The sequence below is a fragment of the Prenolepis imparis genome, unplaced genomic scaffold (genome assembly GCF_030444845.1).
Source record: "Prenolepis imparis isolate NDT839.2.m4 unplaced genomic scaffold, iyPreImpa1.0 SCAF_7, whole genome shotgun sequence".
NCBI lineage: Eukaryota > Metazoa > Arthropoda > Insecta > Hymenoptera > Formicidae > Prenolepis > Prenolepis imparis.
In genome coordinates, this window is record NW_028141165.1 from 8,736,291 (window position 1) to 8,764,106 (window position 27,816).

A 27,816-nucleotide genomic window follows, 5' to 3' on the forward strand; every position below is an offset into this window, starting at 1 on the left:
CTCGACAAGGTCAGAATGTTGGAATTTCGTTTTGTTTAGGAACTAGTCATGATGGTATTGACGTGACCGCGTGGTCTCCGACCGGTAGATCTCTGCCGTGTCCCGTCAAGGAGAAGGATGGAGTTCATACGGCGACCTTCCAGCCCGACGAGACGGGAGAATGGAGCATTGCAATAACACATAAAGGAAATCACATACAGGGCGGTCCCTTCACTTGCTTCGTGTTTGATCCTAATGGAATCAAGGTAATATGATTTGATCGACAATATGATTCATTGTCGTTAGTAATAGGTAGATGCGCGTTTTTACCATCTAAATTTGTAATCTGTTAATTGCAGAATTTTCAATCGATATAATCGATTCGTGATTAATAATTTATGAGCAGAAAACCAAATTACATATGTTACAATCACTGTTTATGATAATTATATATTTAGTATTAAAAAAGAATAATTAGAACGCCAAACTAGAATTAATTATGTGTAACGTGCTCTAGTCTGTAAAAATTTTCCTCGATACATCTTTAGATATGGTAAATTTATAGTAAATATAATAAATATATTTATATAATCTATGCTTTTTTATAGCATTTATATATAATTTCTATTTTATATAACTGATACACATTATTAATTAGTTTCTCTATTAAATCAAAATAATATATCATTAGTTGTGAAAATAATATAATATTAAAAATGTTTAGCTCTTGGACACTGACGGTGCCATGCCCGGGCAACCATTCTCCTTCATCGTCGACGCGCGGGGAACCGGCGGACTCGGCGACGTGATCATCGACATCGTCCACGACAAGCAGTCGGTACCTTACCGGATAGAGGACTTTGGACACATGCAGTACCGTGTGTCCTTTGTGCCCGGCGACGCAGGCAAGTACAGGGTGTACATGTACTTTAACGGCTCGGATGTGCGTGGTTCGCCGTTCTCTATACGAGTAGGCACGCAAAAAGGTTCTCGAAGATCGAAGGAGTCCACGTCCAGCCTAGAGCGATCCAAGGTATCCTCCCTGGAACGACGAATGAACGGATTAAATATTTCCGCGACGGAACGAACCAGCCCGACCCAAAAGTTATATACGTCTACTGTATATAAATCCATCAGTCCAACGCAGCGTGGTTATTCGCCGATCCATCAGACTAGCCCAACCTACAAAACGTCCAACAACTATATCACCGAGAATTCCACCACCTCGAGCTACCACGGCACCAGCTCGGTGAATCGTACCCTCTCGCCGAATCATCTCAATCACAGTCCTGTACAGAGGAACATGCACAGCCCGTCGGTGCTAAAGGAGACGAAGGGCATTTACGGTAGCGCGTATAATCATACGAATCTGCAGAGTCCTACCCTCATCAAGGAGTCCAAGGATATTTATTCGTCTAGTACACTGAATAGATCGCGATCGCCAGATGCGAGTCCGATCGGATCCGTTATCAAAGAATCCAGAGATGTCTATAACTCGGGATCTCTGAAGAGATCGCACTCGCCGCCGCGCTCGAGTCCTTATCGCAACACCACGAGTCCCGTCCAGAGTCCTGTAAATCGCAGCTTCAGTCCGAGAATCAGCGATAAGGACGCGTCATTCAACAAGCGTGGATCTATTGACAACGGCGTTGTCGATACCAGCAGCAACGTACGGGTGTCTTCGATGGTGGGCAGCGCTTCCAGGCGTGATTCCTGGGACGCGATCGCCAAGACGAAGTCCCTACTATCGTACGGCAGTTTAGAATCCCTAGCGAATCTGACCAACAACTCGCCGGCCGCGGAGAATCGGAATAACAGCCCGAACAACAACTTTCTGAACAACAATTACAAGAACGGGCAGAGTCACGTCACGAAGAATGTGTCGACGCACTCCGCGACGACGAGTTACTCGTCCGTGCAGAAATCTTCAAGTCCCGATTACGGCGCCGGACAAAAATACGACGGTGGTCAGACGACCACTCGTCATCACGGTATCCTGAAGAACAAGAACAACTACTATGGCAAGAGCGTAGACACGACAGACGGTACTGCGACGCACGACAGATACCTGAATAACGGCGGTTCCGTTTACGTATCCGCACCGTCCGGCAGAACGACGAGCTCGGCCATCGCCACCGGAAGCGCGCTGGAAACGCTGCCGGTACATCGGCCGACCACTTTCAGCGTCAACTCCGGCGTGGATCCCAATAAGGTGTCCGTCACCGTTACCGGTAAATATCGATGCGACTTTCGACGTCAATGATGCGTGTCGCGAATGCACGATGACATCCGGTTTCGTACTTTTCGCAGGTCCCAGCGGTAAGACTGTTCCGGTACAGAAATCGAAGCTGCGTGGCTTGACATACACCATCACCGCCGAGGAGGTCGGCGAACACGTCATCCAAGTCCTGGAGAACGGCCAGCACATCAAGGGATCGCCCTTCAGGTTCGTAGAATGGCAAATTTTATTATAGAGGAATGTTTTTCAGAAACTAACATAATCGATATATATTTTCAGTAAAAAAAAATCTAAAATTAAATTCAGAGGATTGTTATATATTAAATATTTACTGAAAGATTGGAATGAGAAAATTTCGATGATACAAGATGTTTACGTAAATTTTAGATCGCAAGCGTACAACGCTCGAGCTATACAAGTTGGGAACATCCCGAACGGAGTGGTGAACCAGCCGGTGGAATTTGAAAGTACGTATCTGACTGTGCGCGACTGTGAAACTCTAAGTGCACTCGATAATGAAGGACGTTTTATCAGTTGACGGATCGAGAGCCGGCTCGGGAAACTTGGAGATCCTCGTGAACGGGGGACACGTTACGAGTTTTGTGAGAGCGCTAGGTAGTCAGCGTTTCCTGGCGTCGTTCGTGCCACACGAAGCGGTCACGCACTTGGTCGAAATGACGTTCAACGGGGAAGTCATCCCTGGTAAGTCACTTTATGATACTTGTATAATATCTCAACTCTCTACACAAATAAAACTCTTGAACGCTGTTAAAAAATCTCTAAAAAAATGCAACTTTATTCGGGAATCATCAAATATCAAAATTTAATATAAAGGACCTTGGAAAAAATCATTACTGTTTTAGCTATTTATATTCCGTATTTCGAAGAGTTAGGTTTAAACGAAGTTTGCGAGTTTCTCCTTCCACAATTGGAGCACCGTTAGAACTCAGACATTTATCCCGTTTCATTCGCGTAATACTCTACGCTGTCTTCGTATCCGGCATTTGCGATCGCTACCACTGCTACCTCACCGCGAATATCTTAATTTTCACGGTACGATTTTTAGCGTGTGCCTTTCTTTCGTCAAATTCCGACGTGGTGGCGACCTTCGACGCTTCTCCTCGCTAGAATATATTCCTACCACGTATACGCGCACGTACACGTGCATGCACGTGCACGGATACACATATCCCCTGGAATGCACGATAGTCTTTACCGTCACTATTAAAGAAGCTGGAATGCGCATTCAACGTTGAAATGTTGTTTAAAAGTACGTCGCGCGAACGATGATCTGAGCTTCGAAGCCGCTCTCATCGATATACACATGAATCAGAATTAATGCGTCGATATAATTGCCACTTATTGCGAATCGAAGCAAGTTGCTTTAAAATGATTCATTTATAAATATTTTTATATATGTGAAGCGAAGAATATATATATGCTTACAGTTTATTAAATAAATTTTAGATTATAAAGAAGTTTGAAAATGTCATAATTATACATATCACATTACAGCATATTTTCGTTAATATTTTTAATAAACTTATGAGCAAGCTTTTATTGTAAAACACAGTTCTTGTTTCCAAAAATATTTTTTATTATTATAATTTAATAATCTATTTTTTTATTTAATATGCTCGTTTGTAAATATTTTATAGTTAATTTTTTTTTTACAATTGCGATATCTTTTGAATCTTTTGATACTTAATTTCTTTGTATATACAAAAGTAGCGTTGTTAATCAATCATGATTATATCAAATTATTTCGATTTATTTTCATTTAATTGTAATATGCATTCAATTTTTCTTAATTCAAATTTGCGAAAGAGAGACACATGTGGCTCATTAAAATTTCAAATATTAGCTTATACAATATTCAGGAAAGTATTACGCATAAGTATTCGCTAAATAGTACGCCATTGGCACGGATCCACCTTGAGTTCCGTCATGCTTCGCTACATCAACCATAAGTAGAATGTATACTTCTCCTCTCTCACGCGCGCGCGAGCACACAATTCACAATGTAGGTACATATATACTCGCCGCGATCTTATCATGGAAATCATTCACTACGTTACGCTACGAAGCGTTATTTTTCTTATGACCTTTAGTACTGTTAGGCTACTCCGCGCGGCTTGATTTCCTGTTGACTATCGCGCGGTCGGGGAAAGATGTCGTAAGCGACTTCCGGTATCCTCTTTCGCGTCTGCTTCACGGTCCGCGGTAACTTTTAAAAACAGCCTCTGCAATATCTGCAAACGACAGCGCGACTTGCAAAACCTCCGCCTCTTATCTTGCTCAATACGCTGAAGAAACCCTACCATAGGTATACACAATGTGGTCCTTCGACGAGCGAGAGAAACTCATTTACGACTATCCTTTCACGCGGAGGTATATCTTAATATATAATTAATTTAGTATTCTGATCTTAATATTGAAGATTGAAAATTTCGAAAAATCATTTCCGTTCTAACTGATTTTAGAGTTTTGCCATGAAGAAGCGTGTTTTCTTTCCTCTCGCCGTATGAGAATGCATGCAATTATCGTACTCCTCCGTATAATAAGCGCCTCTAAGCGTTTCACGCTACTTTTCGTGCTTCGCATACTCTTCCTTCGAACGAGAAGCCATTCGCAGGAATGTACACAGGGTGATCGAGTTCATCCGTGTCCCAGGCGCGCGAAGCAAGCGTGTCTCTAAGTCAGCGGGTCATCGAGCAGGTCGTTGACTTGCGATTTCACGCATTCACGTGACGTCCCACTGACCCATATGCGACGTCATCGTTTTCTTCGTCCCGGCTTCTTCCTCGACGCAAATTTTTCCGCCGCTATCCCATCGTCGCGAGGCCGCGAGCCACAATGACCGAATGACGAGACGTCCGTCTCTCCTCTCATGCCGTTTAAAGTCACGTTACCACTATTGCGTCTCGATCGTAAGACAGTGTAGAGATCCAGCTTCCAGTAAGAACGCACTAGAAAAAAACGTACAATCAGCAATAAATATTTCACATGTAATTGATTTATATTTAATTTTTCGCGATCAAAATTTTACTTGAAATTAAAGTTAAATCCGAATAATTTTTTTAGATCTATTTATGTTTGATATCTATATTTATTAATTTATCCAATTATTGAAGGACAAAAGTTAGAAGCTTCTCTTCGAGAAGAGAAGAAATGTGTTGAGAAAGTGAAATTATTGTATGTGTGTTGTCCGTAGAGGATACATAACTCCGCTACGCCACTGCACGTGCACGAATAATATTATTTGGATGCCATGTATAGCGCACTCTCCGCAGTCGTGACTGCGTGTTGTTCACGCAGGGAAGTAGCGATACACTCTCTCGGGGTAACCGCATTATTATCTCTACCCTTTCCTCTCGCATATTACTGACGAGAAATGAAGAATCCACCGACCAGTTCTTCTCTCTGCTGCGTCTTTCGATACTTCTCGACTTACTTAGGTTTCGTAAAGGCAAATTGTTTTCTCTATAATGTCGCTATCTGATAATTTCTTATAAGATATATGAGTACAACATATATACGAGTCGAAAAAATAATTAAAATTAATTTTTAGAGAGAGATTGAAATATAAAAATTAATTAAAAATAAATTAAAGAGTGTAAATATCACAATACGGACTCACACATACATGAATGGAGAACTTTCTCATCACATTGTTTGAAAAAATTACACATAAAGATCTTCGCAATTTACGAGAGTATGTCGAGTATTGCGTAATTGGACCCAAGAGAGCTTCGGTGCATTCCTTCGGTCGATATTTCATTTGCATCCGCTATGGAAATTGCGCATAGAAAATGAGCATAGTAATGAATACCGTGTACGATCGTAGGTGTGGCTACGAAACCTATGGTGTACAGACGTATTTGGTTACGAATGAGGATACGCACAGCCGCTCTCTATCTACCTACCTAGGTGACTATAAACACAATTCAGCACGCGGTCGTATACCTTGTGCAACACCTAGTGTCTCGGTATAATTTCTATATTAGTTGTGCCCTTTGTGAGTCACACGATTCGTTTCTTTAAAGTTACATTATTAAAACAAAAAAAGGAAGAAACAACGTAATGACTAGAAACGCGAATGTATAAATTAAATTAGTAATTAATTAAATAAATAAATACGATAATTACAAAAAAGATAGCAACGGAATATTCATCCGCCTTTTGCGCCCACCAGTCGTTATATTCTGCCGGTTACATTCTGCGGAATTTTATATTAGGTTCTGCTTCCTTTCGCATAATCATACAGCGGAGCGGACCGTTATCATCGATCCGAAGAAAGAAACGAACGAACGCGGTTGTTTTCCTGCGCGACACCCCATAAAGGTGCAGCCACGCCGATCGCGAATCACGTGGAATGCGCTTTTATGCTTTCTTGTACCGAGTCAGGAAAGTTATCGCTGATCTCCTCCTGGTCTGTCTTGTACAACTTTATCTCCGTGTTACTTTTTCCGAAAGTCCTCCCCGCGTCTCGCCTGCCAGTCGATTATCTTTGTTGCAAAGTCATGCAACGCGCTTACTTGAAGAACGCAAGTAGAACACGCCAGGTCTCCATCAATTAAAAATTTCGGATCTCTCGCGTAATCTCTAGAGCCGCATGACAACTGCAAAATAAAAATACAAAAGTTAAAAATTTATGCAAATATTAAAAAAAAAGATTTCTTATGCAATCTTAATATTAATCGGATGTTTGCAATGTATGCGAATTCTTTCGAGATGCGACACGCACTTAAATTTCCAAACCCGACCGCTTTCTTACATAATCACTGTAATCAAGAGCAAGATCGTTAATTTTTCGCTTTATGTAATCAGCGAGACAGGTACAGCTACAGGTACAGGTACGGAATCGATAGCATAACGACACGACACGAGTTTAATAAAAGTATTCGAGCGAGACTTCTATTTGACCGTGAAGCTCCGGAAACCGTGACAACCGATGAGAGAAAATCGCACACGCGGGTTGCAATTATAGAAAGAGATCGCGTGTCGACTGCCATTTCTTATATATACGCGATGCGCACTTAACACCGTTAATTTTACGTCTCTTCATCAAGAAGTCAATTAGTTCGAGAGAGATAATTAAGCGGCACATTAGCTTTTGCCCGCTTTAATATAGCTGAAAAAATAACTGACTCTCTTTCTCTAACATAAAAAAAATAGTAATAAATTTTGTCGATATCTAATTAAAAAGAAAAGCGTCATTAAATAAAATCGAAAACATAACAAATCGGTGAAAACGTGAATTTTATTTCGAAAGCTATTTCGAAATATAAATTAAAAAGATCAATTTAAAGTTGGACAATTTTCTCACCCGGCGACACGCTCCATAGATTTTCATCTTAGCTCAAGCACTTTGATAATGAGCCGCAACTTTAGAGCATAATCTCTTGTAATTAACCGACCGATGCCCGCAAACGAGTGCAGTTGACTCGCTCGAATGATCGCGATGTGGGTTTATTCCGAGACGAAATTTTCCCCGTCATTCTCGCTCAAGGATCTCGACACATTCAAGGATCCAAAAAATATTGAAGCATTCGATACTGAAAAAAAAAAAAAAAAATATTGATACAAGGTTGATCTAAATAAATCCATAAATCATGGGATCGATTTTTTTCGAAGTCCCTTTCACTTTATTCGCGTGGGATATATAATTCTCATTCCACAGTGAAACTTGTCGCACGAAATGCCATTAATTTACGTTCGTAGAAAATTAAGACGAAAATCGAGGAAAAGGTAGAAGCGATATTTCCGCTGTCGGTGATTTCAATGCTCGAATCAGCTGGCTTAAGTGCGTAATCGCTTATTACAACATGTAAATGTCATCACTTCCCTGCGATTTTAATAACAATAGTCGATCGCGATGTGGAATGAAACATGAAACTCGAGACCGATTGGATTTGTTTTGATTGTTCGCAAAATATACAGGATGTCTCGAAAAAATAATTTAAAATATACAATTCGCGCCTTCATTCTTTTCTCTAACGTAAGTTTAATTTAGATTTTTACACACGTTCAAAATTTTTTGCATTCACACGAATCAATATATTTGTAAAATTTCTCTTCTTCCCGTTTAGAAATTATTATATATTTAATCAGTAAAATCTTTATATACCGAGACAATTTTTTAGATCTCTAGAGTTATGGATCTCCCCTTTCTTGAAATTAAATTTGCATTATCGCGGTTTGGACACCCTGTATGTCGATGTATAAAGACGAAGCTATAATATGATTAAAATCAATGAAGATCGCAGCTGCAATCGTCCATCTGTGACTCGATTACGCATCAGAGAAATATCAGCGTTACTTGCTCGCATACGTGAAGAATTTAATCTTTCGCGAATTATACCTCGACATTTTATATACCCCTTCTCCATATGATTAACATATTAAACTACCTCGTAAAACGTCTCTCTCGCATTTTTATCTCTCATTTAACGCGCAACTATTTCGAGATATGCTATCTCCGAGAACTGTTCTTCGATAAATCCGTATTTCTTTAATTAGTTCACTCTCGGGTTACAGTTAACTGACTCCGTTTCGGCGGCGGAACTATGAATTAATTAATTAATTAATTAATATACGCGCGTGATTTGTGTAAATACGCATTTTATCCACCTATGCGACCTTGGAACTTTCGGTGTAGCACGTGAGGCAGGGATGTTTTCGACAATTTTGGATCTACTGGTTGCGTGCCGGACGACCCGTTATGTCTGGGAATGCAGCAGCGATTCAACCGTGCACGGTCGCTTCGACGTAACTTCTCCGTCGCCAAAGAATGTAGCGTATACGCCTCGGCACTTCAGCATGAAAGAAAAAAAATACCGTCTTATCAGTATATGTCAATCGAAATCTCAATTTAAACGACTTTAAACTTTAGAAGACGGAAAGCGGGTTACCTTGAATTAAAAATCGAAATGAAATTCGCAAACTTTTCCACGTGTCCATTTTTCCAAAATTAGGCAAGCCTTTATCTCGCTAAGACGTTATGACTAGATTATTGTTGTTGTAACTCTTGTCCTTTGCGTGACCGTCAGCTGATGTCCGCGAAGACCAACATGTGCTATCCGGGAATCTGGGAAACTGCAGGTGAATAGAAATATTCACGAGATTCTCGTTCGACGACCTGGAATGAATTATTATTATATCAATCGAGAAGCACCGACTAATTTATTATCAGCTGATCTTCTCTATCGCGACGTCTTTAACGATCGCCAGCTGTGATTTGCATCTGAAAGGACAACGTTGCAGTTTCTCGTACAAGTGCAATCGCATGACGCGCGCTCTAAAAGAGCATAAATTACGATCCTTATGACAAACACGCAGACCTCACGTTAATATTAACATGTCGCGTTACGTAAGAGCTGCGTGTGAGCGGACGTCAAAGCGTTCATATATGTAATCACATCTCGCGGAAAGGTCACGCATGTCCTAGACTCTTCTTCCTGCAAATTGTGTGTTATGCTAGTGTCAGATGCACTTGTACAAGTAGCGCAAATACAACCGGCCGTCGTTATTTGCCGTTACCCACCGGTTCTCTGCGAAAGAGCCAGCGTGTGATAGATAAGATCGGGTCATTAATCAAAAGGCGAGAGGATCGAAAATACATTGTCGCATGATTGAGCGATCGTCGCGGAGGATTGGAATTTAATGACATGTTTTTGAAAGAGAGAAAGAGACGCTCGTCTCTCTTTTCACTCGTGAGAGAGACTCGCGCGTGAGAAATGCCCGATTTTCTATTTACGGTCCCAGCCCGAAGGTATCGAAATACGCGGATCGGATATCCCGCGAGAGAGATCGCGACTGCAGCCGGTCGGGTGAGTGAGAAACGGATGTATCGTGTTCTGCCGAGGCCCCGCGGTTAAGGCCCCTTTCCCCTTCTCTTTCTCTCTCATTCTTTCTCTTTCTCCACATTGCGGGTCGCAAATAGACTGTAATGATGAATATGGAGACATCGCGCATGTACCTGTAGGTAGACTTTCGAATGCACGGGAATTTCATGTTTTATATAAAAAGTACGCTAATAATGTGGAAAAACATGATCGATGGATCGCAGGCGGAGAAAGTGAAGATATTTGAGATCGGTCGATCGTTGATCCCTTCGAGGTGAAAAATCTGAAACATAATCGCTCTAGGAATCTCGTTCAATGTCAACACGGGAGTAGAATCTAGAATCGGACAGTCGTATTAGAATAATTAGAAGATAAATAGGATTTGTTTATGTTATATATAAAAAGATCAGTTTTAATTTTGTTACCTTTCAACAGGTTGCTCCAAAATGATCTCTTGGAAATAGTTAACATTTATATCCCAGATACAATCGCGAAGAATTAGACTTTAGAAGATCTCCCCAAAACGGTGTCACTCTCTTTTCTCACATCGCAGATCATTTGAAATCATATCTCTAAAATTACAAAACTCTTTTAAAAAGTAGCTTTGGATATATTCTTAACAAATCTCCAGAAATCTTCATCTCGAGACGTTTGACAGAAATAAAATTGAATGAATAATCTTGCGTCATGAACATACCTTCGTCGCTGAATATGTGCTAGGAATACAGGTCAAGCGTAATTGTGAGAATGACCGTCGCTATGTACAGTATCGGTGACGGGTGACGGGGCGCCGGCGAGTTCGGTCGAGCCAGGAGGATGATACGGCCCTGGGTTCTGGGCCCGAGTCGAGTCGAGCTAAGGTGGGCCGCGCACAACCGCACAACACACACGCTCGTCGTCCCGTCCGCCGTGTTGCGTTTCGTCGCGGATCGCGCGAGATCCAGCGTTCGCTGCGGGTCGTCGAGGTCGTTTCTTCTCGGTTGTGCTGTGTGCTGTGGTTTCTCGAGTGCGCGGTGTTCCTTCGGGGTCTTTCTTCCGTAAGAAGATTCTCTTCTTCTATACGTTCTATACAACGTGATGCAGCTGCGGGAAGCTGGCGACGTCGCGATCGTCGTCCTTAGCAAGAGAATCGATCCTCGAGAGTGAGGTGGGACGTCAGACCTCTCTTCTCGGTGTAGATCCTCGACGAAGGATCGATGCGCGTTGTGTCCAGGTGCATCTGTCATTCGTGCGTCCTCGCTCCATCACGAGATCAATCTGGATCCATCCGCGCAGCTCTCCCTTACCTCTCTCTCTCCCCCTTTTCTTCGTAATCTAGGTTCTTCCAGCGTCTTTCCAGGTTTCCTCCCTCGTCGCGACTCGCCGAGGTAATCGACGACATACTTAATAAGTGTCTCTTCCTCTGTGACTTGTCGGGATTCAAACCGAATTCCAACAAGTTTCCTTCTCGTGATGTCATGCGCGACAGTGAAGTAAGAGAGGCTCGGTTTTTTTTCTTTTCTTTCCACGACGAAGATAATTTCGAAGATTGAACTCTTCGGGGATTATTATACCGGTTTCGATGCAGGTTCAAACTTGTTTCGTGCGACGCTACTCTTTGGAGCGAATTAATTGGACGTACCAGTGGATTTTTTTCCAGGAGAAAAGAGCTGGTTTGACAGCGCGTCGTGCGCGTGGCAGGAAGGTTAGAGGACGAGTCACGTTGCACTTCCGGGGATCTAGAATTCGATTCGAAACCGGCGACCTTATATCGTATATCGACCACAAAAATATATTGTTATCATGATCGAAGAACCGCGGGGATGATAAAATGTTAGCTAGAAAATGTTATTTACTTACGAAGATATGTGAGAAGCGCGAAACCATCCATTTGCAAAGTGTCACTCCTGTCAAATCACGTGACAGGTGACAAGTTGCGGAAATTGTTGAAAATCCCTATATAGATATTTCCTAATTATTCGGCGGGAAATATAAAATTTGGCGGGATTATGTAAAAGTGGAAATAATAAAATTTATATGTTAAATACACACACACACACAGTTAGTTATCTATAACAAAGTTATAATAAGCATATAATTTCGATCTTTTATAATTATTTATAGTTACATATGAGCACGAAGTGTTCCTTGCATCAGAATTTATTACTTTAATTGCAAAATAATTATCAGGATCACCTTGGCGAGTTGGCATCATGCCTGCACCGAAGATGTCAGTGATCGGTGATTCAATCAGGCTGGTTCCTGCTGGTAGTCCCGCTGTCTTTGAGCTGTCTGCACTAGGCTTCAGCAGCAGCGAGATTGACGTCAAAATTATAAGTGAGTGTTGATTGATTTATTAATTGATTTTCCAGACAATCTACAAATATGCTTGATACGCTTGACTTATTCGATGAATTTGCAGCACCCTCAAAGAGACACATTTCTGCGAGAATTGACGAAGAGCCAGGACGATCCGGCGAGTTTCGCGTCGAGTTTACGCCAACTGAAGTAGGCAGCCACCTCGTGGAAGTCAGCATCGCGGGACAAAAGCTACCGGCAGGACCGCTCGTCGCCAAGGTGTACAATAGCAGTCTGATCCAAGTTACTGACGTACCTAGCGCCGTAGTTGGCCACGCCTGTCAATTCAGAGGTAGCTCATTGAATCATATTGAACATCTCTTGTGTCTATGAATGTGTTTTGAATCTCTGAATTTTTACAGTGGATGCCAGCGCTGCGGGAGAAGGCCAACTAGAAATCTCCATAAATGAGGGAGAAGTGCCTAATCACGTTCAAGTAGTGGGTGGTGGTCGTTGCCTTGTATCCTTCACCCCTGAAATTGCTAAGCCTCACTACATCGACATAAAGTTTAACGGAGAAGCAGTACGTGGATGTCCCTTTGTCTGCAACGTGTCTGACACGAGCAGAGTCACACTGAGTATGAATCATTTAGAACTAATTCCTGTCAATCATCCTGCCAGCTTCCACATGGGAGTCGATGGAAGTGGCAGCGCAGAGCTAGCAGTTTCCGTAAGGGGTTAGTGATGCATTAAGCGTTTACTATTACGAATAAGACTGATAGAAATTGAAATCTATATATAATTCTTAAATGTGCAATATATTATGAATTTCATAGAATTATTAAAAGATCATATGTTATATATCTATCAAGTTATTATAATGAAATTGTATAATTAATTGATAATTGTCTAACAATTATTTAATAATTTTTTAATAATTATTATTAAATTTTTTTAATTTATATAGATTGTATAGATCTTTTAAACAGCTATTCTTTCAGGACCGAACAGCGAATTGCCAGTCAAAGTTACTGGCGACATAAGTAACGGCTTCACCGCCGAATTTATACCAAGGGACGTGGGCGTACATTCAATCAGCGTAGAATACAACGGTTATCCCGTGAATGGCACGCCGTTTTTAGCCAAGGCGTTCAACGCTGATAATGTGCTAATTGGACCTGTAGCTAAAGGCAGTGTTGGTCAACCGACCCACTTTACCGGTACATAATAGCGTTGACAGTTAAATAAATATTGGAATATATTCTCTTAACGCACACATTGCTGATGTTGCATATTGATGTTGAAATTCTAATTGATACGCAATCTTGTTGTCCACAGTGGATGCAAGTCAAGCTGGTGAAGGAAATCTAGAGATCACGATATCGGCTCGCGGCCAAAATATACCGACGCAAGTAACGCCACAAGGAAACGCGCGGTTCTCCGTTAGCTTTGTACCATTCGAGGCATCCGAGCACGTTATTAATATAGCCTTCAACAAGAAAACCGTGCCTGGTTGCCCTATAGTGACACGTGTGGGTGGCGACAGCCACGTAACCGTGAGTGGGCAGGCACTGAGCAGCGCTGGATTAGGACGGCAAAGCTATCTGACTGTCAGTAACGTTGCTGGTAGCTTGGAAGATTTAGAAGTTAATGTTGAAGGTAAATATATCGTATGTATGTTGTGCACGGTTCGCACGAGTTCATCACTCGCAAAAGTGATGATTTTAATTGTTGGCACGACAAAAAATGCACAGAAGCATCCATGTGTTGATTCACCTCGTCTCTTTAATACCGGAGGTATCTCTCTCGGTTGTGTTCTTAATCAGTCACGGGAATGTCGACGTAATTGTACAGGATCGTGTTCTCATCTGTGTCTCATTAATCTATTAGCTTTGAGAGCAATTTTCTCTCTCTGTTGCAGGTCGGCCAACTTTCAGACTACGACATTACTAGACTTCTCAAAAACTAATCTCGCTCTTATCTTAATTTATGGACTTACAATGTGAAACACACACGCACACACACGGTGGTGGGTTCCTAACTCAATCTTTTAAAAATCTTGTATAAGGGTAGTCTAATTATCACACTTTCTTCTACTCACATAATTTGTCTAAACACCTGTTGTTACCACTTGAAAGTATTATACAAACGCTTAATTTGTGGGTTCCATTAGTGGGAAAGCTACGGAAGTCATATCTAATATTTCGTAATTTGCATTCCTACTTATCTTGTGTGCTCGCGAAATCTATTTGACTTATGTCAAAGCCATTTTCACGGTGCTATATGTTTATTTTAAGTTACACGTAACTGTTAAATCTTTCAACCGAGATTTTTAAACGCACAGTGCCTTTTAACAAGTGTGCCAATATATTTTTAACTCTAGTATACACGTTTATATTATTATCATTACGTTTTATATGACAAATGAAGGAAGCTATTATAAGATTTTTTATTTTTACCTGACAACATTGAATATAAATTATAATTATTTTTTAATACGTCTTTGCTCTGCCGGTTGCTTTGTTCGGCCAAGCATGTTATAAACGAATTAGAGGATAATCTTACATTAGTTCTGCGTGCGTTGAAGTTGAAGCGAGGTAGAAATAATGTACGGACGAGATAGTACGGCTTTCTCCCATTAGTCGCAGTAACAATTATTTATCGCAGCTATAAATCCCCGACGCGCAGACCGCTTTCTTTAACGTTGCTTAATACGAGTTTAATAACAATTGCCGAGTGGACGTCTATACGCGAACTACTTCGCGAGCTGGCCGTTCCGGTGTTCCACCCCCAAGTAGATGGCTAACTCTAAATGATATTAAACGACTAACACGCCGGACTTGATAGGGCCCAATGGACAGGCCGTACCTGCTCAGGTCACCGACAACAAAGACACGACATGCAGCGTGGCCTTTACACCGAGAGTCGTCGGCGAGCACCGAATATCGGTCAACTACCGGAACATCCCGGTGGTCGGCAGCCCGTTCAGCTGCAAGGTGTACGATGTCGCTGCAATAAAGGTGAAGGATGCCAAACGCGGTGTCATCGGATTGCCCGTAACTTTCTTGGGTACGTTTTATTATATCTTTTTAATTTATATCTTTATCCTTTTAAAACACATTTAGACTAAATCTCGTTTTACAGTCGAGACCAGTCAGGCGGGACCAGGTAATCTGGAGGTCACCGTCAACGGGGGACGAGTACCGACGTCGGCTCAGGCTCAAGGTCCTCATACATACGCGATCTCGTTCACGCCTCGAGAACCGATCGTGCACACGGTGGACTTGCGATTCAACGGGGAGGATGTACCTGGTAGCCCGTTCAGTTGTCAGGTATCTTTTAATTTTTCGTCGTACGACGTCGCGTAATAATCTAGGCAATGTAAAAGAGTTTTATTATTTTAAATTTAAATTCTCTGGTAATTATTACGCGTTATATAACGCGCAAGGCAAAATCCAGGTGTAAAAATTCTATTTAAATTATTTAGGTCAGCGACACGGCAAAAGTGTTAATAACCGAGGGACTTGAGAAAGTATCTGTGAATCGTGTCGCGACCTTTACAATAGAAGCCGACGCGTCTCTCGGTTCGCCCGTCGTCGAAGTGCTCTCACCTACCAGAGAAAGTTTACCTGTACACATCAAGGAGAACAGTCACGGCGTCTACACCGCAGGATTTACTCCAAAGGATGTTGGTATGTATACTTAATTTAAATGAAAATTGTATAATCATAAAATCATCATAATTTTTTAAATGGTGCAATATAGGTGATCACAGCGTCGAGGTGAAACTCAGCGGATCGCACGTGGAAGGCAGTCCATTCCTTGTCAAGGCTTATAACGCTGATAAAGTCAAAGTAACAGATATAAATAGCGGAGTCGTCGGCAAACCGGTGTTCTTCAGCAGTAAGTTTTTCACAATTTAATGTAGAATAAATTATTGTTAAGCACAAAATGTTTAACGTATTTTATTTGTTGTTCTAGTTAACGCCAGTCAAGCTGGAGCTGGAAATTTGGAAATTATAGTAGCAGTAAACGGCAAGAATGTTCCGAATTACGTGCAAAGCGAGGGTAATGCAAAATTCAGGGTCAATTTCAAGCCACAAGAAGCCGCTGTACATAGCCTCAGTGTCCGTTTCAATGGAGAGCCGGTTCCAGGTATGAAAAACAATTCATCTAATCGCATGATTTCAATCTATCAATTCTTTATATTAATGTTTCGTTTAAATTTTTAGGTTCACCGTTCAGCTGTAAAGTAGTAGGTGCCGGTCAAGCAGTAATCACTGGTCACAATCTGAAGATGGGTGCGGTGAAGCGATTGGTGTCCTTCACTGTGGATCCGCAGACTCCGTCCACGAATTGTGACGTTATTGCGACGCCACCGTCGGGCATCGCCCTACCTATCACTATCGAGCCCGTCGATGGCAAGTACAACGTAAGCTTCGTACCCACGGAAGTTGGTAGGCACAACATCAGCGTCCTGATAGACGGCGAATCGATTAAAGGCTCTCCGTTCGCTTGCAATATTTACGATGTGACTAAGGTAAGTTGCTAATGATGTGAGATTAAAAACGTTAGATGTTCTCGATGTTGGTTGTAACTTTTGAATGTAATGGCTGCCAGGTGCATGTGTCCGGCCTCACGGAAGCATTACTAGGTCAGGCGACTACGTTTACCGTCGACGCCGCGGAAGCCGGCGAGGGAACGCTAGAGCTGGTCGTGAGCACGGAAAACAACACCGTTAAAGCCGAAGTGGTGGCCTGCGCACGTGGACTATATGACGTTACATTCGTGCCACAGACAACAAGTGCGCACTACGTTAATATCAGTTTCAATGACGACAACGTGCCAGGTTTGTATGCGAATAATTTTTGTTTTAATCAATTTTCGAAAATTCGATTTAAAAAATAATAAATATTTACAATATCGATTTTTCGTATTTACACTAGGGAGTCCATTTAAATGTCCTGTGGTTAGCAGCATGTTACATGGTCCGTCGATGATTCGAATCGGTAATACGGCTTACATAGATCTGGACATGTCCGACTTGAATGGTCCTGTAGCAGCGGAAGTAACCGGTAAATTATTTATCTAAATATCGATTATCAGATATAATCTAAATTGGATACCACTTTTTCTCTACAATGCTCTTATGATTCTTTATATTCTTATATCTTCTTATATTATATATCTTTTTATATTCTTATGATCCAGGTCCAGACGGAATAATCATTCCTTGCACGTTGACGAAGTTATCGTCCAGTTTATATCGCGTGGAAGTTCGAACACGACAAGTGGGAACGTACAGTATAATATTCAATGACGGGCACAAGATGGTCAGTTCGCAAACTCTTCAAGCTTTCGATCCTGGCAAAGTTTCCATCAAAGAAATAACAGACGCGGTTTGTCATCGACCCGGAACTATTTTAGGTAATTATTCGGATTATAAAATTATATACAAGTTTGAATTAAAACAGTGTACTAAATATATTGATTTATTTGTCAAAAAATGTATGTAAATATGAGATATATAAATATGTTTAATATATTTTGTTTCCTTGTACAGTTATCGCATCAAAGGAAGCTGGTCCCGGAAAATTATCGGTCAACGTACGTGCGGGTGGTGCGGATGTTGACAGTTTAGTGAGAGAAGGAGAGAACGGCGTTTACGAGATCATATTCCATCCGACACGCGCCGCACCTCACAAAGTTCACATAAAATACAACGAAGTCCATATACCTGGTACCGTACTTTATTTTATCGAAAAAATTATTCGTATTATACTAAAGTGTCATTAACAGTTAACATCTTCGAAAATAATATATAATTATATATTATATTTAATTATATATTATATAATTATGTATTATGTTATATATATTAGTATATTTTATAATATTTTTATATATAATATATATATCATATATATTATTCGAGATGTTTATATGATTAAATATATAATGAACACATATATTAGAAAATATCTTGATATATATCTGGCTTTATTTTTATAATATCCACAGGCAGTCCTTTGGATGTAACAGTACGTGGTCCTACTGGAGGACGAGAAGTGACGGCGACAGGATTGGGTCTGTATCAATCGTGCGTTGGGAAAGTAACATCCTTTACTATCGAAACTCTCGGACGTCCTGGCAAGGAATTCGACGTCGTTATCAGCGGTCCTCAGGGTAACGCCGTACCCGTACGTTGTTATCAGCATCGCGATGGCAATCTACTCGCTGAATTTACAACGAACAGCGTTGGTAAGATTAGAAAAGACTTTGTTACGTAATAAAATACTTTTGCGAAATAAAACTACTATTGAATTTTCTCTTTGTCCAGGCACATATAAAATTGACGTGCTTCACGGTGCAAAACCAGTGTTGGGCTCACCATTCTTTTGCCAGGCTTTCGACGCTTCCAAGGTGAAACTTCAGGAGTTGGGTCCCATGACAATTTCAGTTCATGATCACATCGCATTTAAACGTAAGTAATAATTATAGTGTGTAATGTGAATAAGTTTCTCATGTGCGATTTTTTTGCGCGAGATAAATCAACAACACAATGCTGAAGAAAAATGTATTAAACATATATAGAACTGACATGAAAAAATTTTAAGTAACTATAAAAATTTTTGAGTTAAAAATATTTTTTATATAAATGTTATTCAGTTTTCCACGCAATTTATCGTAACAATTTTTTCTTATTTATTGTCACTTGCGAACGAGATCGTTTTCACGCGCGAAGAAAGTACGAATGACCTAGATACAAGTGATGCGATCGAAATCAAGTTATCCGAGCTGACCAAAGAACTGTGTTAATTACCAAGTAATCGCTTGGCGCATATAATGCCGCGTTTATTCGAGGAGCATAAATGTAAATATGTCGACATACTCACATAGGTGGGAGAAAGTAAGGAGTCTTTTCTAGTGCACCATAACTGTGCGACGTGTTTCAAGGCCGCGCTTAGAATGTAATTGCAGCGGATAGCTCAAATAAACTTAGACTACTTTCAAACAGTCTCGCTTCGCTCGCGTGGCTCGAGCGAATACAGTCGCGATACACGTTTGAAGACCGCGTTGTCGAGGAAGAAAAGTCACGGCGATTATATATACCTTTATGTATTGTTATTAGTGATGAAAGGCGACGCCGGCATGGCTGATTTGGACGTGACGGCGACGAGTCCATCGGGCCAGGAGATGCCGCTGCAAGTCACTCCGCTCAACGACGGCGCCGAGATGATCGAATTCTCGCCCAGTGTATCTGGCACCTATATGATCAACGTCACATATGGTAACTGTCTTTAGGCACGAGGAGAAGACAAGTTTTTTGTTCTTCATATCAGAAAGGAATCTCATATCTTTCATATTTTGTGATTGTGGCGATAGGCGGATGCTCCGTACTTGGAAGTCCAGTCATATGCACCGTCGATTCGGCAGGACAAGCTCGCGCTAAAGGTGAAGGATTGCTGAGCGGTCACGTGGGTAAACCGGCGCACTTTATCGTCACCGGTACGAGAAGTCCGCCAGCGGTCCAGGTATTTTTATACGACATGATAAAGAAGTTGCTTCATCAATGAAAGTGTAGAAATTTTTTTTTACTTGATACAACTATATGTATCACAGGTTGATGGACCGGACAGTGTTGCTAAGGCTACTATCGAAGCGGGCGCTAATCCGGGTACGTGGAATGTGTCTTACGTGCCGGCTGAGGTCGGAGTGTTCGACGTGAGAGTCGTCTCGGCCGGACAGCAGCTGCCGGGATCCCCGTGGCATCCGAAGATCATAGACACGCGGAATCTTCGTATTATCGGTAAATAAATAATAGAGCGTTTTGATTAGACGCCGCGAAATATTTCTATATCGAATTTTACAATATGGATTCACGATGATCTTGCGTACAGGTGGCTGGTCCGCTGTATGCGACGATATCGGACGATTGAAATTGCATCCTTCGAACAAAATCAGCTTCGATACTGCGGAGGCTGGACCCGGAGAGATGAACGGAACTATCGGCGATCATCCTCTCTCTTTCGAAATGACGTCTAGCAACAGGTTGAAGCTCGTCCCGCCGCAGATAAGCAGCGGCGAACATCGTCTGGAGTTACTCTTCAACGGTACACCGTTTCCCGGTGCACCAAAGCTCGCGGTCGTACAGGATTTGGAGGTTTTTCATCAATCATATTATATTCCAAAATCGCGACAACTCTATCGTTATATAATTATTTCCTGTTCATTCGGTCTAGCCACCGGTCCAGGATTCGAGTCGAGTGTTGCTCAAAGGACGAGGGTTGACGTCGGCCAAATGCGGTGAGGAAGTCAGTTTCACCATAGACGGTTCTCAAGCCGGAAACGGAACTCCGAAAGTACAACTGTTCTCGCCTACCAGCGAACTTAACGTTATGTTACAACATCTGGGTAAAAAAAATATATAATAAATCTAAACATGTTAATTAAAACGCGACTCTAAACATCTTTAAAACGTATACAGGTGATAGCGTTTATCGCGCAAGTTATATACCATTAACGCCGGATCCGCTATTGATGACTGTATCGTGGAACGGAAGACAATTAAAGGGCTGTCCATTGCAAATTAACGTCACAAGCGCGGCTGACGCGTCTAGAGTTATCTGTTCCGGAGATGGACTGAAGCACGGTATCGTCGGGCAAGAGATACGAAGTTTCATCGATACTCGAAGAGCTGGGCCAGGTAGAAATCTATTTCATGCTCGGATAAGTGTTTATTGCTTCCGGTTATTTTTTATCTTGTTTTGCAGGCGAGTTAACGGCGCATTGCGTCGGGCCACATAAAGTAGCGTACTGCGAGCTGTATGATCACGGCGATGCCACTTTCACGTTGAATGTGAAACCACAAGAGGCGGGTCGGCACGCGCTAACGATTAAATACGCTGGAGAACACGTTCCCGGTTCTCCGTTTACACTGCGAGTCTCCGGAGCTCCGGATGCTTCAAAGGTACTTCTAACATCTAAGCGTGAAAATTTTCTAAAATGAAATATCCAGAAAAAATGATACGTAAATTCTGAATTTGTGAAATAAATAAAATAATTAATTAATTAATAATAAATAAATCAATAAAATAAATAATTAATTAATTAATTAAATAAAAATTAATTTAATGGAATCATATTAGGTTCGCGTTTACGGACCAGGAATCGAACACGGTGTGCTGGCGACTTTCCAGTCGCGATTTATTTGCGACACGCGAGGCGCCGGAGCTGGCCAGCTCACGGTGAGAGTACGAGGACCTAAAGGAGCGTTCAGGGTGGAGATGCAACGGGAGACTCAAAAAGACCGGATCATTCTCTGTCGATATGATCCTACGGAACCCGGGGATTACAGAGTGGAAGTTCGTTGGGCTGGTGTCCTGGTGCCAGGGTCTCCGTTCCCCGTTAAAATTGTCGACACGCAGGACGAATTGCTGATGCTTACTCAGGTAAGAATATACATGATATACAATTATTTTTAAAATTAAATTTAAAATTTGAACTTTTTTATATAAAAAATAATAATGCAATTTATTGTCTACTTAATATCGTAAAAAGTGTACTTTTAAATGTAATTAAAAATTTTTATTATTAACATTATTATACATATATATTATTATTATATATTATAATGCGTGTAATGACGTATATGACTTTAATGATAATATTAGATAGATATCATACAACAAATGGTTAAATATATATAATTTTTACGTATCGATTCATACATTTCAGGGCGGAGATAATTATTCAACGGGCCATCATACTATCACATCGTGGCGTGGATCGCAAGCTATATTGTAGAAACGTCGCGGCTAACAAACATTGTTATTATTTTGTATGAACTAATATATTTGATAATATATGTGGTATTCATATTTGTTCTTTGCAGCTAAATTCTTTACATTAAATTGTTATTGTATGTTTCTATGCAAAAATGATGTATATTTATGCGGACAAATCTTTTATCTATATATGTAATTATACATGAATATATATATATATATATATATATATATATATATATATATATATGTATATGAATATGTTGTATATATATGGATACGTATATATATGAATATGTATATATATGAATATGTACATATATGAACATACGAATATATATGAATATGTATATATAAGAATATGTATATATAAGAATATGTATATATATGAATATGTACATATATGAATATGTATATATATGAATATATATATATATATATATATATATATATATTATATACATATATATATAGTATGTGCATTTATATTTATATATATATATATATATATATATATGAATATGTATGTACATTTATGTTTATGTTCTGTTTTATGTATCTGAGTTAGAAGAATATGTTTTACAAAGAGATCAGTGGAACCTTATAGTAATGCAAAATTTTATGTGATAAATTCGTAAATTAAAAATAGAATGTGCATATTTATATTTATCAGTATATAATTTTACTTTTATGCATTGACAAAAGCATTTCTTTCTTCTAAGTTTGGGATTTTTAATTGCAATTTATTTAAATAATACCATAAAGAAACAAATGTAACGCGTGCTTTGTAATATTCTAGTAATATTCTAATAATAAAAGTGCGAGATAGTCTGTACAGACTGAAAGCATTTACTTTAAAAGGTCAAAAGAAAAAAACAATAACACTCATGATCAGCAGAAACAGTAAACCGCTGAAAGCATAACGTAAAGCACTCACTGAGCCATTTCCTCTGCTGAAAGCAGCCTATACAGTTGTGTGTGGTTTTTTCGTATCAAGAAAATAAAGTGATTTATATTTGAATTGTTAGAACGTTAAAATGCCAAGCGAGGTGATAACTTTGCAGCTTGGCCAATGTGGCAATCAAAGTATTACATGTTATTTTGTCTCATAATATAAATCCTTTTCATACGTTTTATAATTTTTTGATACAAATGCTACGATATTTCCAAACACTTGTGCAAATATGAAAATAACGAATATCTTTATCATCTTTTTTTTTACATTATGCCTCAAGTTTACAAACTTAAAATTTCTCTTTTATTATAATTTGTAATAAAACCTATATATTTTCTTTCTTAGAATAAAATTTATATATTTTTATACATTTTACTTATAGTTGGATTTGAGTTTTGGAAGAGATTATGCACAGAGCATGGAATCAGCCCAGAAGGAATCTTGGAAGATTATGCAATAGAGGAAACGGATAGAAAGGATGTCTTTTTTTATCAAGCAGATGATGAGCATTACGTACCACGAGCTGTGTTATTAGATTTAGAGCCCAGGATTATTCATACTATTTAAATCATGAATTTTCCATATTCAAAGGTAGTACGCATTTGGAATATGTATATACATTTATGTTTATGTATATATATGAATATATGTATGTACATTTATGATATTATGTATACATATATATGAATATATGTATGTACATTTATGTTTATGTATATATATGAATATGTATGTACATTTATGTTTATGTACATATATATGAATATATGTATGTACATTTATGATTATGTATATATATGAATATGTATGTACATTTATGATTATGTATATATATGAATATGTAATATAAATTCCACGCGCATGCGCGAGAAATCCAATACACGATTTATTAAAATTATTATTGATTAATAATACGTAAAAAATAATATAATAATGTATTTTATATTTTATTTATAATATAAATATATATATCTATTATTTATTTTTATTATTTACATTTTTTAATTGTAATGTATGATTTAATTTATTTTTATTTATGCAAGACCGTGATCACAATAAATTGTACAGAAAAATATACATTTAATAATAATAAAACATCACTAATTCTACTAATTTCTTACTAATTCTATTTTTTATTTAACGGCTTGTCGATTAGCGATTTTTATTTATTTATTTGATTTATAATCTCAGGACTTTTGCGCTTATTCAATGGCAGAATCCGCGAGAAAAATCAGTTTTCATATATTTTTTAAAATTAATTTACAGAAATATTACAGATAATTATTAATGCAATTAACGTGCAATAATACGAGTCTTTTAATATCTTCGATAATTCATCTAAATTAATAGATTATATTTTGCGAAGAGATAAATAGTTAACGAGCAATAATATATGTTTCTTATTGCTCTCGAAAAATCGTCTGAGTTAATAGGGGAACATATTTTGCGAAGAGGTATAGTGTAGCAATTGTCTTTTCAGGTCCGAAAAATCGTCTGAGTTAATAGGAATACATATTATGTAAAGAGGTTGATCGAAGTAATGTCGGTAATAAAGGTTGCTAATTTATTGATAATACCTCGACGTCGATAATTTACCAACCTTCATTACCGACGTTACTTCGATAAACCTCTTTGCATAACATGTATTCCTATTAACTCAGATGATTTTTCGGGAATATTAAGACATTTATTGCTGCACTACCTCTTTGCAAAATATGTTCTCCTATTAACTCGGACGATTTTTCGAGCGTCTTAAGAGACATGTGGCACATATGGGATACATAACCTGTTTTAAATTAAATTAAATTTATTAAATAATGCTAAATAATTTTTACAAATTGATGATACTCGTAAATTAAAAATTCATAATAATAAAAAATACAATATGTATCATTATGAACGTGTCATTATCATATGAATCTGTATGAATATGTATGTACATTTATGTTTATGTATATATGTATATATGAATATATGTACATTTTTTTATGTTTATGTATATATATGAATATGTATGTCATATATAAAATTATTTTGTTTTGAGTTTAGTCTTCTTCTTTTATTATTTTTTGAGATGTAGATTTTCTTTTTTATAATTCTCATCTTCATTTTGACATTTTATTATAGATTTTGTAAAACACATATATAATAACAAAATAATGCAACCTATATTTATTACGGGAATTCTAGGAAAATTAATTTCAAAATATAAGAATATGGTTTCACAAAATTTCCTTTTTATTTAATTTTATATTTTACAATATATTATAAACACTGAAAAAAAGAGCACGCTTCGCATACTTAAACTTCCGCAGAAAACTGTAATTGCAGACTTCTACGTATAATGTAATGCGAGTGCAACATGTCGTTTTAATCGGTCAGGAAATTACATCGACGAATGTAACGAGACCACCGAATGGAGCCCTTTAGAGCCGAACAATGCATAGCGGCGATTGGAAAGTCATCGATCATATATCTTAATTCGTGCAGTGCGGCGTGATATTGTAAAATTTGAGACGATGATCGATCGTTTTTATTTTTCGAACTCCCAGGAGATGACACGATCGCCGGTTGATCATCGGCAGCGATGATGTCCACTTCGTCTCGACGTTTGCGCATCGTCGAAAATCAATACAATACTCTTTTAAATAGAATCAATGTATTATCACTGAAATTTCACTGAAAGAATCAATTAATAATAGTGGCTGGTTCAATCAGTGATATTTTAAAATGCATCTTACATTATAACATTATATTATATTGTCATTATGCTGTAATCAGTGACATTTTCATTGATTAAGTTTAAAAAAGACATGCATTACTGTAATAAAAAAGAAAAGAATAGAGATTCTGCAAGCGATCATATTAAAATATATATATATATATATATAGTAATTCTTATATCTTATATTAAAATATATAGTTTTTCTATAATATACATGCTTGCGCACACATAGAACAAAAAACATTCTCTAACTATTAACATTCTAATATTATATAAAAATTAATGGTTTGCACTCTTAGACTAACATAAGTAAATATCAAATTAATCAAATAGATTATGTTTAAATAATATTATAATAAATAATAAAATAAATATTTCGAATCATAGACAGAGAATGAGGCGAATCTTCTTTTTTAGGCTTATTTATATTTATTTTAACTTTGATCGAGATTAGAATACTCTTGGGAATCTTTCATATGTTATACATGTCACAATTGTCGAGGTCTTATTGTGCGTAATACGCTGAAAAAAAAATCCGGGGAAGTGCATCGCTTAATGAACCTCTGCTCGTGTCCGGTTCGCGCGCGATGCGGTTTCGGTCTGTCAAGTTTTTCTGACAGCTGTCACCTTTCAAAATCGCGGTCGAAAAAATTGTTTAATATACGAGCGTACACATCGGCACGATGCGCACTTGTCCGCAATTGAACCGCCTTGGAGCGCGGCGAATCATCATGACGATTGAGGGCGACTTTTAAATGGGGATGTAATTTTAGGGTGTGCGAATTCCCGACGCGCGTATTTAAATTCAATCCGTATCGATAGAGAGAGAGAGAGAGTGTCGCGTTATTTTCCCCAAATGTACTTTTTTCTTCTCTTTTTTCGACGAAAATCGCACGCGTTTTTATTATGGTGGGAACTCGAATAGTGTAGCAAATGGACCGTAAATCGCTCGATACACTTTGCTCTACCTCGCTTTAAAACAAAAATTTATAACACGCGACAAGTATTCTTGTATAATATATATTTCCGAGTAGCAGTATGAGAAACATGTGATTTATAAAATATATAATTTGTTAAAAGTTTTTTAATTTATATCTTTAACTTTAATTATGCTAGAACATTAAATACACACGAATGCTTTAAGGAGAATATCTTGATTTGATCGAAATTTCATCTCGGAATCAAGTGTGGTAATCGAATCCAATTAATTCAATGTAATGTTGTTAAGCGGATGTGACTTATTGGTGGCGGATCAATCTTTCTAAGGGCGCAAGGAACACAGATGGTACTAGAAAGCATGATTCTGTGAAATCGGGAAAATCCACCCTTAATCGAGAAACAAAGGTATCTCTCACTTTCACTATTGTATACAATCTTATTTTATACGTGCCGATTTAACAGAATAAAAAATTAATCGAGGTAGTGACTTCAACTATTTCAAGAAATTGATTGAAAAATAAATAATTAAATAATACATATGAGAAAATACAATTGTAAAATAAAACAAGAAAAAGGCATTCGCAAAAGCGTAAAAAATAATATATATAAAATTTATAAAACAATATAAACGCGAAATGCATTCCTATTTCTACGATAATTCGGATTCTACCGACTTTACTATATTGTGATACGATGATGCACATGATGCGGCGCAGCATCCATCCAGTCATCTCTATCAGATTTACGAGGGCAAACACGGGAGCTGGAGGACACGACGCGGTTAATGCACAACACGTCATAATCGATACGCTATTCGGGCAGTCATCGTCGTAACGTGATCGGCGATAAATTCATATTTCCGATCGGCCGTGTCACGATCGCGACGGCGGTCAACAAATCGTAAAGCAGAACGGCCGGTCGTCCAAGGCTTCGGGTGCGGACGCGTGTGCGTGTCAAATAATGCGTGCGTCCAACAATGTGTACCAATTATCGGACGATTGTCGCCGCCAACTGTCGATGGTGCTGGTCAAGTTGCTGGTTGATCGGGGGGAGTGACCACCGCCTTG

General features: G+C 38.8%; 1 protein-coding gene and 1 long non-coding RNA gene across 11 annotated transcripts in view; one reads left to right on the plus strand and one right to left on the minus strand.

The window, feature by feature from the left end:
• The window catches only part of Jbug (filamin-type immunoglobulin domains fbug), a 35,827-nt gene extending 13,604 nt beyond the window's left edge, over positions 1 to 22,223 (plus strand). The window contains exons 10-40 of one of the 5 annotated variants that reach the window (XM_083042844.1): positions 40 to 245; positions 704 to 2,210; positions 2,290 to 2,425; positions 2,606 to 2,685; positions 2,753 to 2,920; positions 12,235 to 12,381; positions 12,467 to 12,694; positions 12,765 to 13,079; positions 13,344 to 13,562; positions 13,681 to 14,001; positions 15,190 to 15,411; positions 15,487 to 15,674; positions 15,830 to 16,034; positions 16,108 to 16,245; positions 16,324 to 16,497; positions 16,575 to 16,882; positions 16,963 to 17,191; positions 17,289 to 17,417; positions 17,554 to 17,769; positions 17,906 to 18,082; positions 18,364 to 18,603; positions 18,683 to 18,826; positions 19,475 to 19,633; positions 19,729 to 19,877; positions 19,966 to 20,152; positions 20,244 to 20,506; positions 20,586 to 20,757; positions 20,831 to 21,049; positions 21,117 to 21,313; positions 21,492 to 21,794; positions 22,081 to 22,223. In XM_083042844.1, the coding sequence (XP_082898970.1) occupies positions 40 to 245; positions 704 to 2,210; positions 2,290 to 2,425; positions 2,606 to 2,685; positions 2,753 to 2,920; positions 12,235 to 12,381; positions 12,467 to 12,694; positions 12,765 to 13,079; positions 13,344 to 13,562; positions 13,681 to 14,001; positions 15,190 to 15,411; positions 15,487 to 15,674; positions 15,830 to 16,034; positions 16,108 to 16,245; positions 16,324 to 16,497; positions 16,575 to 16,882; positions 16,963 to 17,191; positions 17,289 to 17,417; positions 17,554 to 17,769; positions 17,906 to 18,082; positions 18,364 to 18,603; positions 18,683 to 18,826; positions 19,475 to 19,633; positions 19,729 to 19,877; positions 19,966 to 20,152; positions 20,244 to 20,506; positions 20,586 to 20,757; positions 20,831 to 21,049; positions 21,117 to 21,313; positions 21,492 to 21,794; positions 22,081 to 22,149 (7,415 nt within the window). In that variant the 3' untranslated portion in view covers positions 22,150 to 22,223. Of the gene's footprint in view, positions 1 to 39; positions 246 to 703; positions 2,211 to 2,289; positions 2,426 to 2,605; positions 2,686 to 2,752; positions 2,921 to 11,295; positions 11,433 to 11,609; positions 11,750 to 12,234; positions 12,382 to 12,466; positions 12,695 to 12,764; positions 13,080 to 13,343; positions 13,563 to 13,680; positions 14,002 to 14,263; positions 15,412 to 15,486; positions 15,675 to 15,829; positions 16,035 to 16,107; positions 16,246 to 16,323; positions 16,498 to 16,574; positions 16,883 to 16,962; positions 17,192 to 17,288; positions 17,418 to 17,553; positions 17,770 to 17,905; positions 18,083 to 18,363; positions 18,604 to 18,682; positions 18,827 to 19,474; positions 19,634 to 19,728; positions 19,878 to 19,965; positions 20,153 to 20,243; positions 20,507 to 20,585; positions 20,758 to 20,830; positions 21,050 to 21,116; positions 21,314 to 21,491; positions 21,795 to 22,080 lie in introns of those variants that run through there. The other 4 variants (XM_083042846.1, XM_083042845.1, XR_014425758.1 and 1 more) reach the window with 4 other exon arrangements.
• LOC145938932 (uncharacterized) lies at positions 3,932 to 11,993 on the minus strand. Of its 6 annotated transcripts, none has more exons than XR_014425763.1 (8): positions 11,905 to 11,993; positions 10,763 to 11,783; positions 10,491 to 10,637; positions 9,133 to 10,401; positions 8,852 to 9,033; positions 7,548 to 7,776; positions 6,368 to 6,840; positions 3,932 to 5,187 (listed from the first exon to the last, which is right to left on the minus strand). It is a non-coding gene; the product is annotated as an uncharacterized LOC145938932 (long non-coding RNA). The 6 variants fall into 6 exon arrangements; XR_014425760.1 differs by having other exon boundaries at positions 3,934 to 5,187; positions 6,618 to 6,840; positions 9,133 to 10,348; XR_014425759.1 differs by lacking the exon at positions 11,905 to 11,993 and having other exon boundaries at positions 3,938 to 5,187; positions 6,618 to 6,840; positions 9,133 to 9,359; positions 10,200 to 10,401; positions 10,763 to 10,897.
• Positions 22,224 to 27,816: the final 5,593 nt, after the last annotated feature.